General features: G+C 25.1%; 1 protein-coding gene across 2 annotated transcripts in view; it reads right to left on the minus strand.

The window, feature by feature from the left end:
- Positions 1-15665, minus strand: part of LOC129614583 (cell adhesion molecule Dscam2) — a 155239-nt gene that overhangs the window by 32414 nt on the left and 107160 nt on the right. For both annotated transcript variants that reach the window (XM_055529286.1, XM_055529295.1), the window contains exons 14-21: positions 15022-15171; positions 10890-11035; positions 8666-8801; positions 7591-7710; positions 6603-6755; positions 3349-3871; positions 1312-1522; positions 412-667 (exon numbers count right to left, since the gene is read on the minus strand). In XM_055529286.1, coding sequence (XP_055385261.1) covers positions 412-667; positions 1312-1522; positions 3349-3871; positions 6603-6755; positions 7591-7710; positions 8666-8801; positions 10890-11035; positions 15022-15171 — 1695 coding nt within the window. The remainder of the gene's footprint in view (positions 1-411; positions 668-1311; positions 1523-3348; positions 3872-6602; positions 6756-7590; positions 7711-8665; positions 8802-10889; positions 11036-15021; positions 15172-15665) is intronic.

The following is a 15665-nucleotide window of genomic DNA, read 5'->3' on the forward strand; positions in this document are numbered from 1 at the left end:
CAAATTGAGCTATGCAATTTTTCACAAATGGTTTAAAATAGTAAATTGCGGAACCCTACTTAAATTGGATGTGATCGAGACAATGGGTAGCAGCCATACAACTTCAAAAGTGATTTGATTTCCTATTATGGAAGCTATTGAAATTACAATGCTGAAATTTTGCATAAACGAATATAATCTTAGGGCCATTATTTGCAGTAAAAATAATGACGAAAATTTGAGACGGTATGAAGTAACTGCCATAGACATATGTGTAAAATAGCACTATACATGTAAAAAAACATCGACAATTATCATAGAATTCCTGAAATCATTCTTTAGCGATCAACTCTACCCATTCTCGTCTTGAAATAATTTAAAGTTCTGCTTAAAATTTAAAATAAGAGAAAGATAAAATAAATTTTTTTTTACCTCCTTCTGATGTTGTACCAAATACTGCAGCACTCCATGGTCCAGGTCCAAAACTATTTAATGCTCTAACTGTTATTGCATATCTTGTATATTTTCTTAAATTTTTCAAAGTTGCTTTTGATGTTGCCCATCCATTTACCGTAATTGATTTCACAGAATTATTAAGAACACTAATATAATTAATATTTTGTTTCTCTTCAGTGCAATTAACTGTATAACCAATTAGTTCTCCATTCCATGATTCCCTTGGTGGAATCTTTAAAATTGAATGAAAAACAAAAGAAACAAAAAATCAGAAAAACTATAAATTTCAACTTAAAGCAAGATTTTGTAGCAATGCAATTTAACTAAAATGTTAAAAAATTGTTTAATAAAAAAACAAGGAAAAATTATTTTCTTAAAATTTTATAAAGTGAATGAAGAAATGGTTAATATGCATAATATGCAGCCAGAAAACTTTTCATAATAAAGAAGGATCTTATTCTTGGCAATAAGCCAATTAGTTAAAAAAAGTTTTATTTTTTTTCTTTATTTTGTTTTTGAACTTTCAACACAATTAATGCTTCATTTTTTTTTGTTGACTTTTAAGAAAATCAGTCCGTTATTCAATTTCATAATAATTAGGTTCCTTCAATAAATTGTAAATTTGAATTTTAATAATTTCTCAATTTAGATTCTTGGAATAACACTCAACAACTTAATATTACTCCAATTGCAAATGTATGGTTACAACTTTGTAAAATTTAAAAGTTATTCTGAAATTCAGGGTTCTTTTTTCTGAAATTCAGTGTCCTTTTTAAGGACAATATTAATATGATAATATATTTTACTGATTGGAATATAAAATGTTTACAGATATACACAAGTTTCTTAAAATTTATTCAAATACAACATTCTTACCTGCCAAGTAACAATTAACTCACGTTCTCCTCCAGTTTGCACTTGTACATTTGATGGAGCTTCGGTCGGTGCTTCCTCTTGAGTTTTTAAAACAATTGCATCCGTAAATTGACTTCTTTCAATTTCATTTATAGCTTGCATCCTTATTAAGTAGGTAGTTGCTGGGCTCAGGCCACTAACAATCGCTGTTTCTCTTAAATCGTTGTCATAACTGTAAATTAATAATACATTACATTAATTACAATATTTGATTTTGGTTCCAATATTGAATTCCTTAAATAGAAAGATAAAATTGTTGATTGTTTAGTTTCCAGAGTTTTAAGAATGCGAATTACAAAGAAACTTTCAATTTGAGGGCAAGCGTTTACTTAATAGCAGGCAATAAAAAATTGTTATAAAAAAAACTTTTTTATCGCATAAATAATTTGGAACATCAAAACAATTTCAGTAAAATAAAGCAAAATTCGACAATGTAGTGAGTCTTGTGTGAAATCTCAAAATAAGTAAAAGTCCCGTTCAAATTGTTGTATAGTTTAAGGAAATAAATTTTTTCTTAATGAAAATGAAAATTTAATTTCTTGAAATTTATTTCACAGAAATGCTTGTTAGATAAGTCCGTCCTTCACTTAAATTTCAAAAATAAAAAATTCCTAAAATACCATTGATAATTGTCTAAGATACGGTATGGTCATAAATAAAAATTGACATCATTTACACGCTGTGTTCTTACTTTGGCCTGAATGGAACAAACTAAAACCATTGTATAGTTTTCAAACTAAATCCGAGCCTCTCTTATTGCATTGGCCTTTTTTAGATTTATTATGACTTTATTTGCATTAATTTTCAAATTTGACCTCTTTTATAAAAATTCGGCTCCTAAAATTAAAAGTTTCAACTCTGATCTGGTGTTTTATTCTGGCAGAATAAATTCTCATTATAGAAGCAAGTTTTATTATAAATCAAGCACACTGAGCTTGATCTGTTTGCGTGAATCTGGATGATTGCGTGAAATAATTATTATTGACGAAATATTTATCATATACCAAAATAATGTTGAAGTTGATGGTTTTGATTAAACCCTATTTAAATTATAATACAACTTATTTTCTCGAAATTCCCAATTTGATGTGGTGAAGATCAAACCAAAGACACTTATGTATTGCGTAATGCATAAATAACCACTTATATTTAAAGAAAAAATTAGCAAAATAATTTCATAATGAAAATATTTTAAAATTGACTCTGTTGCCTTCATTCCTAATTCGAATATAATTTCCAAAGAAGAACTTTTTTTTATTGAAAATTCCTCAAAGAATGTGCATTAAATTATCATTGATTTGTTCCATTTGTTGTGACTAACATCAATATTTCAAAGCACATTACGTGTCAATTTCCAAGGAAAATCATATAATTTTTTCTGTGTAATAAAATTGAATAGGTAATTAAGTATATTGGGTTGAAATACACTAAATTGGCATTGCAAGTTATTATGCAAATATCTCACAATACTTTACCATTATGAAAAAAATTATTAGTGTACTGAAATTTTTGAAAACGGAAATAAAATATTTTTATAATGAATTTGGAACAAAGCTTTTATCTCAAAATATGAGGATAATTTTACTCATGGTCCTTATTAATGGTGAAAGCTATATTTAAAATTTGAAAGAGAAAAATAATTACAATAGAATTTTATTTAGAATACAATCGCAAAATGTTAACAATTTTATGAAACTAAAAAAAATAATTTTTAATCTGAAATATTCCCAATTTTATTGCCCTAATTTAAAATATAGAAGTTAAAGCATTTACATAACAATAAAGGTATGTACTTGCACTAAAATTAATGATAAATCAATGCGCACAAAATTCATTGATATTCAAAGTCCCTGTCGAATAACTCAAACAATAAGGATTTTTATGCAATTTTTTTGAAAAAAAAAAATATTTTTCTAGTGCCTAATGGAACATAATTCATTTATAGTTTTTCTTTTCTATTCCAAAAATATCCTTTTATAATGAAAAATTTATTCTTACCTTTTACTAATACTAGTTGATGGTAATGATACATTAACTGTACTTTGTGTATTCCAATCAGTTTTTGGGCTAATTAACATTGTTGGATTTTGTAAAAATTTTAATGGTTGATATTGTACTAAATAGCTAAGTACTGGTGAATTACCATCAAATGGACGACGCCATGATAATTTAACATTACGACTACCAATTTCAAATATTTCTAAATTTGATGGTGTATCCGGACGTTCTTGTACAGCTAAATATATTACTTGTTCAGATCTACCATATGGATTTTCAGCAGTACAACGATAAACACCAGAATCATGTCGATCTGAACGACTAATCGATAACTGAGAATCAACACCCTTATCAGTTTTAATTTCAGCAATATTAAATCGATAATTATTTAAATCTATACGTCCATTATTTTGTGTCCATGTTATTGTTATAGGTTCATCGCCCTTTGCATGACATTGCAATGTTACGGGATCATTACGACGCGATGAAACATTTTGTGCTGATTGTTCAAAACGTGCAGGTTCTACGTATATAATAAAATATATTTTTATATAGACAAAATTAAAACATATACACAGAAAGAAAATTTGAATAATTTAAAAATGATAATGTTTTTATGTAAAAATATTGTACATATTTCAACAAGAAAAAAAAAGAAAACAAAACAATAACACAAATTTATAGTAGGAAACCTAAATGTATCCTTTTATGGAAACCAAATAAAATATTCTTATGTACGTGCATTTTTAAAACGAAATTTATTTACATACATATATTCATGTGCCATAATATTAAAATTATAAAAACACATATATATGCATGTAGATGTTTAGAGATTAAAAATTGCAAAAGAATGAACAAGAATATCATAAAATTTTAACTTGAACCATTAAAGACAGTTTATATAATAATAAAGCCTGAACAGGTTGCAAATTATTTGAATTTTAAATTGCAAAACATTATTTGAAAAGGTTCATAAACAGACTGCTTTTGTTTCGAATGCATTTTTATACAAAAGTTTCACAGTGCTCCCAAATAGAAACATTCAACAGACTCAAGTATACTAAAACTTATAGTAAATTTTGATTGTTTTTGGCAATTTAGAATAGATCCATGGACCATGATAAAATTTTAAATTTAAAATCCAGAATCTCTAATTTCCTATAATACTTTCCAACAACAAGAGCAACTCTAGCTTGATTTATTAAACATTTAAAAAGAAACAGTTCAGTCTGATTTTAAGCGTCGCCCTCACAAAATCTGAACTAATAAGGTGATATACAACGAAATATATGATTGTAAAAGTACAAAAACACCCGTTCCATATAATTTTCATTATAGATTGAAAGACACGAGGTGTTATTGTATTTGGAATGTATCCTAAGTTAATTATATGTTGCAATGCTAACATTATTCTATATTTATGAAATTGAGAGCAAGCAATTTTGGTATTTTGAATAAACTTTAACATACACGATTATGTAAAAAGTGCTATAATGAAGCCTGATTCCATATACATTTATTTCTCTTTTTTATTTTATATTTCTTTAGCTTCAACATAATGATAATAACCATCCCATGTAAGGGATTGTTTTTCTATACCTTCGAATTAGTTGAATTTAATGGAGCCTAAACGCAATTTGATTTTTATATACAATTTATTTGAATTCAACTTGATGTTTTAAAAATATTTTTACTAATTTTTAATTTTTCTTTTCATTTGTTTTTTATTCTGCCAGCAAAATAATTGCTACCAAATGGGAACTTCATAAATATTATAAAATCTTAATTGAAAATTTATACTAATGACTGCATTGAATCATTAAATTTTCTGGTTTCATAGATAACGCACCTACCTTTCATTAGTTAGAATTAATGAAATAAAATTAAAGTGCAGTTTAAAGTGGGACTTGCATTTATTAAACAATTAAATCATAAAATTGGTATTTAGAGCAATTCTGTGAAATTATACTTGAAATTGTAATCTTAGAAGAACACTAAAACTAGCTTTAAAAACTAATGGAACATGAAATTAATACTATTATATTGTGGTAGAATAACAGCAAAATGAAATTTATATCGCAGGTCGGTCAATTCCTGAAATTCCTGCTAGAGTTATGTTTCAAAAAAATCAAAAAGTTAATCCCATATTTCAGTTTTTTAATCTAGAATTGTGTATAAAATTGATGACTTATTTTATGCAAGTGTACTTAAGTATATACCCCATAATATGATGTTGTCATTATATAATGCGGAGAGCATATTCATAGACAATATAGTGAATAAATTATCTATTAGTTTTTGGAGTAATAATGTTTAAATACTTATATACTTTCTATATAATCTTACTTGGTACATATTACAAACTAATATCAATTAATTATATTTCAAATTTCAGTAGAAGCGTTAAGCTATTCAATAATTCTTATCTGTATTAATTTTTATATGGACTTTTAATAATGATTTATTGTATATTGAAAATGAAATATATTTCAGAATTAAATGGATTTTATATAGAGAAAAATGCATTATCAAAAACCATATTTTCTAATGCCTATTATGTATACACAAATTTATTCTTCCTTACAGGTCTTGCTTCAACATTAATATACAAACATATATGTATGTATGTGAAAAATGCTGTATACTAAGTAAATTTTAAATAAAAATTAAACATTATAAATTTATTTTGGCCTAAATTAATTTTAAAATAATAATTTTGCAATCAAGATTTGTGGTAGAAGATTTAAGAAAGATTTCATTGATTTTATATGGAAATCGAGTAAAAGAATATTTAAAAATTGAAGATAAAATTCTGATATTATTAAAATTTCTTTTTGATTTATCATCATAATTTTAACAATATATCAATGATAAAAATAAATTTTCAAGATGGAAAACAAGCAGAAAATATTCCATGCTTCAGAAAAACAAGAATATCCTTAAATTTATTTTGATTTTCCCAAAAAAACTTCAAATTCATTGCAATTGTTAAACAAATTTTGCATGGATTTGCATAATATTCTCAATATTTTATTTTATCATTTTATATAAAAGTGAATTTTCTGGGTAATTTATTCTATTTTCATTTTTATTAAGAATAACATACAAACAATCACATATAGAGGATATCCTACTTGCATTATTCTATATAATGCATGAAATCGTATTAAAAATTTCAATAGAAAATTTTCTACTTGCATTAATAATAATTTATATATTAATTAATTGTACCATTAAAAATAATCACTTACCATTAACATTTATTCTGATTATCTTTTTTAAACCATTACCAATTTCATTTGTTGCCTGACACATATAATAACCTTCGTCCGATTGTGTTGCAAAATTTAATATTAATGAATTATTTTTCATTGGTATTGGTCGAAAATCTTTTGATGTTTTATCTAGATATTTAGAAATACAAGCATAATAATTTTATTTTTATTATCAAATTTTAAAAAAAAATTTTTACACTAATTAAATAAATTTATAATATCATAATAGAATTTTAAATTAGTTATAGAAAAAAAAAATATTTATTATGTATAAAACATGAGTTTATTTAAAAATTTTTAAAATATTAAAAAGGAATTAAAAATGGAAATTAGAATCCAAAAAAAAATTATTTTATTTTATTTAAAACAATTTTCTAGAAAGGTGGTTATTAAATCACTAAAGGCTATGACCGACTGTGGCAAGCTTAAAATTGACTCAAATAGAAAAATAGACTCATATAATCGCAATTTGAATAAAAATCGACAGAAAATTATTTTTTCGATGGCCTATGAATCTAGACCTCTAAATGAATGTCATGCGAATTAAAAGAAAAATTCCAAATAAGTCCAAATTATTTATTTTTTTATTTTAAATGGGTGTAATTTTGAAAACAATTTTTCATAGTCGATACAACAAAGTTTGTAGATGTTGAGACACAAAAGAATTGCCACAGTTGTTGGTAACTCCAAAATAATTTAAGAATTAGTTGAAATTTTTAATGTAGAACAACATTATGGTATTTGTGCATTCGATACAATTAATTTTAGCTAGTTAGTTGCTATATAATTTTCTTATTTAATTTAGTTGCTAAAAAAATACTAAATGAGAGGACGTGAATCAAAGTTCCTTGCAATCTTGCTATCTTCCACAAATCACCTAAAGGTCATTACTTATTTTTAATATAAAAGATAAAATATTATTATTTTCTAATTTAATTAAATCATAAAATATGATTGTACTAACCTTGACCTTTAAACCATGTTACAACCGGTGGTGGATATCCTTCAGCTTCGCATAATATTGATATTGTATTACCAAGCATTATTGCCGTATCCATAGGTTCATAAGACCATCGTGGTGCCACTGAATTAAGATTATTATATTACATTTTTAGAATTTTTATTAAAATGGCGAATTTATTGTATAATTGAAAATATTATATAAAATTTTTTGCTTTCAAGATTTAGAAGATTAAGGATTTTTATTTGTATATTATTTTTGTTGAAATATATTTTTGAGCATTGTAGAGTCAATAATATTTAAAATTAATAAAAAATCCTAAATTTTAAAGAAAAAACTTTTGTAAATGACTTAAGGCTAACTTGTTTCAAATTTTCAAAAAAAAATTTTTAAATAAAGAAATTTAACTTGAATTTCAAATTATAATTTACATTGTATGTGGTTAAAATATACTTGAGTTGTAAGCATCCTTTACAAGATTTTTTACAAACTAAAGCAAATTATACAAGAACTTAGTTAACATAATTTAGAAAAATAAACTATTATGGAATAAAAGTAGACACAGATGTAAAATATCTAATCATTAATTTATTTCAATTAAAATTTTCTTATTTTAAAGTTAATTTTCAAAATTTATTAAAAAAAAAATTAGAGAAATTGAATGAGTCTTCATTTTCCTTTATATATGAATTTCCCGGTTAGGTACTTAAAATATTTTTTAAGTATCCACTCTATAAACATTTCAACAACATATAATGACAACAATACCAAAATAAAATAAAAATCCACATTCATTAATACATATTATAGGTATAAATGTAGAAGAGTTTTCAACTGTATACACATATGTTTGTAAATAGTATGTCACTAACTTAATCAGTACTTATAACATATATTATATACTCATATTATGTATAATATTCAAGGTACTCAAATATAAAAAGTACATACCTAAATATGTAGGTATATGTACCTACTTATTATATTATAACTATAAAATTTAAATGTAAACAACCTCTTTGTTAGTTTGTTTTTTGTTTTTTTTTTAATTCTATACATACATATCTATGTTAATTACCTCTTACTTGAAGATCTGCAGTGTAGTTCACCTTAGCAGCAGCATTTGATGCAAAACATGTATATCTTCCACTATGCTTTGAGCTAATATCCTTGAATACTAACAATGAGAAAAATTCTTCTTTTTTCTCAGTAACCTGAATCCATAAAATTGAAAAATCAAAAAATCACAAAAAAAAACAAAATGAGAATTTATGTTGAAAAATAAGAGAAAAAGTAAAATGTTCTAAATGAAATTTTTGACAAAACAATAATAATATAAAAAAAAAAAGCAAAAATTGAGAAAAAAAAGAAAATTAAAAATACAAATAAGAATCCTACACTTATATCTATGTACATACATACATAGACAGCTTTATTTGAAATTGATAATAGAATAATAATATAAAAACTCTCAGCTCAATTCACAACTAAAGAGACCCACCCTACCTTACAATTTTATCTCAATAAGCCAGTACATGACAATAGAATTTGAATATATATACATACGAGCTTTATATGCAATATAACAACAAAACAGTCTTATTTGTTTACTCCGGTACTTCACAACAGTCCATTTTCTATGTATTGATCGTTATCACAGAATGTAATAATAAAATGATAATTTAATATTTCAATTTATTTTATCAAAGAAACACACTCTTATATTTGTGTAAAGAAGAAAACATTGTTACAATTACAAAGTGTTTCACTAAAAAAACAACTAATGGTAAAAAATTTTGTAAGTTTAACAATCCCTACCACAATTTAATAATTAAAGCAACGTATAAGATTTGTTATCAGTTGGGTTATCTTTTCGCACCGGTGTGGATTACTTGTTGCCGTTTTTGATGATTTTATTGAAACTTGGTTTTTTTCAATAAGTGAGAAATGTGGTATATGACGAACATTGAAGAAGTAATATAAGAAATATTCATGAAAATTTAACCAGAAAAATTTGGATTAATGATGGTAATAATTATCAAAAATGAAAACTAGTTGTGGTACGTGTAGAAGTCAAACTAATCGTCATAGTTACTAATTTTTTTAAGAACCTATATTTTCATTTAAAGGATAATATTTAATTGTTATTTAGTTGTTATACAGATATAATATTCTTAGAAACAGAAAGCAACACAGTCACTTTTTAAAAAAGAAATCTTTATCTGGACGAAGTAATAAGTTGTAGTAGAACTTGTACAGAAATCAAAATCAAGATTTCTTCTCAGAAATTCTGAAACATAAAACGATCGCTTTTCATTTAATTCGAACAAAACTTGATTTTAGGATGGACTTGATGTGGGATGGAGGTTAAAAATTGTAAATATTTTTTGTATAGTTGAATTCTTCGAAAAATCTAAATCTTATTCTTTAATAGAGTGATAACTAAACAAATTGTGTTATTGTAGAAACGTAGTTACTTACGTATTATATGGTTACTTACGTATTATATACAATTATATGGGTAGGCTAGGTGCGTATTAAAGGTTTTAAAGGTAAAAGAATTAAAAGAAAGTTTCAATTATAATTATACGTCGTCTTATATGGTGGTTATTTTTAGAATGATTGCGGACATAATGCATATGCACAATTGTACATACTTATAAGAAAATCATAAATTATTTCCTAAAATTATTTTGTTTTTAAAAATTGTGAAATTTCTTTGAAATTTTTCAATTCAAATAAGGCATACAAAATTAATTTTATATTTCAATAAAATTTTGTGAAAAGGTGAAAATAAGAGATTTCTCCACAGATATTTATTGAAAATTCAAAAATCCTTATAAGTTTCTTCTTAACATAATCTGTTTTGATTTCTAAAATGAACACTAACTACGAATACCTGAATAAATAATATGGCACTCTGTATAAATAATATGGCACATATCTACTTATATTTTACTTAACACAATAATAATATACATACATACTTATATTCATGAAAAATTTACATGAATATGAATTTTGATGTATCCATTGTATTGTACATTTATTGGAAAATAAATTAAGAAATACAACACCCTTTCAATCTTCTCGTTTTACAAAAATTGCAGAAACCTTTCTTATATTTTTTCCATTTTCTTCCAAGTAAGTAACAAAAAAATTAAATAAAAATATCAAAAATGTTAATAAAAGAAGTCCTAATAAAATATCAACATTGTATTGTATGTCAATATAAAAATTAATTTAAACACACACATATACATAAACTTAACTCATTCATGACATTAAAAGACAAAATATACCTGTAAACTAATTGGAATTGGCATATCATCTTTTTTCCAACTAAAATATATTGGCATATCACCAGACGACACAGCACAAGTAATTTGAGCTCTACCACCCTCTTGTAAATTTTTTGGAAATTTAAATGGTTCAATTACAGGTGGACCTGAAAGAGTAAGAAAATATAAGAAAATTATTAATTAAAATATGTACATATATGGAAAATTTAATTACTAAATAAAAAGGACAAGTTCGAATAATAAAAACAATTAGGAAATGAGTTTGCATAATTTAAAACCCAATATTCTTCATTATGTAAGCATATAGCTAAGTTTTAAATATGAATTAATAAGATCCGGTTTAGAATTATTGGATTTCAATTTATACTCGGCATTAAATATACCAGATCGGTGTATAGTGCTTATCATATGTACATTTAATAATTTTTTCTTATGAAAACTGTTAATGTGTACACAATTAAAATTATAAAATCGGAAAGTCACATCAATTTCTACTGATTATACCCTTACGAACGTAAGGGTCTGAGTTATAAATCCAAGTATATGTTTTGGATAACTTTCAATTCTGAGTCGATTTACCCATGTCTGTCCGCCCGTCCAACGATAATTCAAAAACTAATTAAGGTAAGCTCACCAAATTTTCACAAATGATGTATAACAGTGAAAGACAGAACTTTATTTAAATTGAATTTGATCGAGGCAGTGGTTCTGGCAGCTATACAACTTCAGAAGTTATTTGGCTAAATTTCAGATATTATAAGATTTTAAGAACTAAAATTTCCCACAAGTAAATATTATATCGGGGCTCTTATATTTAATAAAATTAGTTGAAATTTTCTTGACTTGTGGTGGTACCAGGCATACCACTTCGAAAGGCATTCGGTCGTATATTATGAAATTTATTGAAATTACAGTGCTGAAATTTTGCATAAGCGAATAAGGTAATATACACAGGGTGGTGTTTCAGAAAGGTATACTACAACATATACCATTGATTAGATAATCGAAACTGGGTAATACTTTTGTTCCAAACTTAATGCCAAATCCCAAGGGTTTCCGAGTTCCAGGGATATTAACGAATTTTTACGAAACTTTCACTTATCCAAGTTTTTTTGATTATAACTTCCGTTCTGAAAAAGATAGGAACTTCAAACCAACAGTTTCTGAAAGGTCTAGTAGAGGGCTTCAAATAGACAGGCTATTTGATTCTGAATTTTAAGTATTTTCGGAATACCAAGCATTCGAACTTTAGAAAAAATGAAATTTTTCGCTTGCTTTATTTTTTCAGTTTATTCTAACTAGGTAATTTCGTAAGAAATTGGTCGAACCGTTGAAATATTTTAATAGAAATTTGCCTAGCTACTTAAGCTTTAATTTAAATCCTCAATCATTAAAAAAATTTTTATGGTACAGAAGATATAGCCATTTCTATGTCAAGATTTTAAGACCCTATTTTTCACTATTTTTGATTTTTATTAATTTTAAGCGCTGTAATTACCAACTATAATTAATTTTTTATGACAAGAGTCACTTAAAAAACCAATTGACATTTTTAATGTTTTTATTGAAAATTTATAACAATAAAATTAAAACGAAAAAATTGATTTTAAAAAATTTGAAATTTTTGAAAAGAAAAACTAGAATTTTGTATTACGAAAAAACAAAAAAAATCTAGTAATCAAAAAATTTTTTTTCGAAACTTTTCTTGGTAAAAAAAATTATAGGTTTTTAATTTTCGCCAATTTTTGTAAAGAATAGTACCTATATGGTTTGAAATTTTTAAATGCATTTTTTTCACATTGGGTGCAATTTAAAAATTTGAAAAAAATATTTTTGAAATCTCGACACCATTTGGCATCTGAAGTTATTAAAATTATCCAGTTCGAGCGAATTTTAAAGACATACCATACAAATTTCGACATTTACTCTAATAGATTTTTTTTCTCAATAGGAAAATTTAATTTTTTTAAACAAAATGGAGTTTGTAAGTGATATGGTAGGTACATTACGAATTTAATGAATAATTAATAAATAATTTAATGGAATTAATAAATTTTAAACAAATTTCTAGAAATACTAAAATTAGTGTACGGTTGATACCACTAAAGAGGTGTTCCAGTAAAGCAATTAATTTAAAATATGCGAGTGAATAGAAATAGATTTGATAGAAGAAAAACATCAATTGCCGAAATCAAGTCGTTTTATCTTAATCCGTCGGTCTCAGCGATACCTCAAAAGGACATTAAGTTAGGCTAACTAAATTTTAATCAATCGCAAAGAATGGTTGACGTAAGAGCCGCGAGATATGCCATACAACTCTCAAAACAAATCGGCAGTAAGTCACGAACTATAAAACTTATAATAGTATTCAAATTTCGCACAAACAAGAATGTTAATTGAGCCACTATTTTAATAAAATCTGATTGCCATCTTACTCCTCTGTCTGCAATAAATTTAAAACAATATTATTGCACCTTAAAATGCATCGCAAGCTCACTAAAAGTGCCAAGATTCTAAAAAATGTTATTTCCATAAACATTTTCATATGCGAGTATTGGAAATCATTCGTATAGCTGACACAGAAATGGCACAGTGAAACCTATCTCGTTTAAGGTGGCAGACTGTAACCAAACCATTAGGTGGTTACTTTATTATAAGAGAATCCTTAGATCAAGAACGGATTAAAGTAATTAAAAATTTTCATATATTTTTTGATAAGAAAATGCCATTAACTGTCTCAGCTTAAAAAAATTAATGGCAAATTTTTTGACAACTTTTATCATTTGAAAAGCTTATTTCATTTGAACCTTAAAATCCCTAAATCATGTAGATCAGTGAATAGTTTTCAGTCAGTCAGACCTTCATAATATGTTGTTACCATAATAATTAAACTTAAACTTCTTAAATTCCTTAAATTTAAAAAATAATTCGATGACCCTAAAAATTTCACAAAATTCAACTCTGAAAATGCATTAAAGATTTTAATATTTAATTTTTCTATTGCTATAAAAATATATTTGGAAAACATATTAAATTCAATTTAATCCTTTTCTTTACTCCATCGGAAGTATAATGGCCTGATATTTTTGACAAAAAACCTTTTCTATGTATTTTAAACAAAGTATATTTAATGCTGTGCATTTGTGATTTTTCTTCGAATATTCAAGTTAAAGTACAAAATATAAACTCAGATTTGCAGACTATTTGTTTTTTTATTTTATTTTCAATTATTTCAATTTTTTAATTTGGAAAAGAATTGAACAGGAAGTCAAATAAAATTTTAGCAACAAAAGGATTCAAATGCATTTCATTAATTTTAATATATTAAAGTACTTATAATTGTTAAGATAAATAATAAGTAGAGGGTAATATTAAATTAGTTTCCGGATAAGTATTATGCTTTTGGGTAAACAAAAAAATTGTTCTTAAAGCAATTTGAATAATATGGAGACTTGATGAAGAATTGCAGCACAATTAGAGAATTTTACGTTCATAAAAATTGTATTCTGTTTGTAGTCAACGGAACTGTTACTAAACCGATTAATTTCTATGTTTCTAGATATTTGCCTTAATTCAAATCTCTATTACGTGTTTTTTGATTCAAAATTGACCAAAATTTGAAATTTTAAATACTTTATAATTAGGAGTAAAAATCTGTTATGTTGGACAAATTAATTTTGTTAAGAATAAATAAATTTTTTTCTTTATTTCATTTAGTAATGCTAGTTATCCAATAGATGTCGAAACTCTGAAATTATCTAAAAACTAATGATATTGCTGACGGACATATTATTACGGCATTTCTACAGAACAATGTTCAAGTTGGTTATTTTTTTATGAAAATTTCAATACTAAAGGAATCAATATTTAAATTGAAAAAAAAAAAACATCAAATGTGACGGCTGAAAATTAATTTATTTCTTCTCTTTTATTACGAGAAAAAAAAAGCGTAATTTTTTTTTTATAATTTTGCTTTTCTTTTCATTACTTTTATTTTTATCACCTTCGACTCTCTACTTCTCTTTGATTTTTTCCTTTCCGTTTTTTTCTTTTCATTTTATTAGCAAAACTTTTTTTTCAAAACTAATAATTGTAAGTAAGTATGTAAATCTTAAATGTTTTATATACTTACTATTAACAGTTAATTGAATATCACGTCTCGCTTCTTCACCCATTCGATTTTTTACAATACATGTGTACAATCCAGCATCTCTTGTCGAATCAACTTGTTTAACAAGAAGATATCCACCTTGTTGGACACTTGAAACGATATAATGAGCATCTGAAATTAGATAAGAAAAAAGAAAAAAAAATTATCAAAATTCGACGATAAACCCCTAAGCAAAAAAAAAAATAACAAAATAATGGAAATTTTCTTTCTCTTTCTAATATTAAATTTTTAACATTTTGATTTACCTGTAAAAAAAGAAAAAACTATAAGAATGATAATAGGAAAAAAAAATAATGACGGGAAAAAAATTAATTAAAAAAATTTTCAATTAAAAAATAAGAATAAAATCTAACGGAAAAATTGTAGACATGAGAAAAAAATCAAAAATGAGAGGAACGGAACGAAATGAAATTGAAATTAAACTGATAATGAAATCGAGAAATAAAATGTTAAAAGATTTTGAACAATGAAAAAAAAAATTCAAACCAAGGAAACTACGAAATAAGACGAACTAAAATAAAAAGAATGAAAAAATAAAAATTGTCGAAATAAAAATGAGAAAGAAAAATGGCCAACAACCAAATAATAACGATAATGAAAAATTC

The sequence above is a fragment of the Condylostylus longicornis genome, unplaced genomic scaffold (genome assembly GCF_029603195.1).
Source record: "Condylostylus longicornis isolate FDR11 unplaced genomic scaffold, ASM2960319v2 ptg000004l, whole genome shotgun sequence".
Lineage (NCBI taxonomy): Eukaryota > Metazoa > Arthropoda > Insecta > Diptera > Dolichopodidae > Condylostylus > Condylostylus longicornis.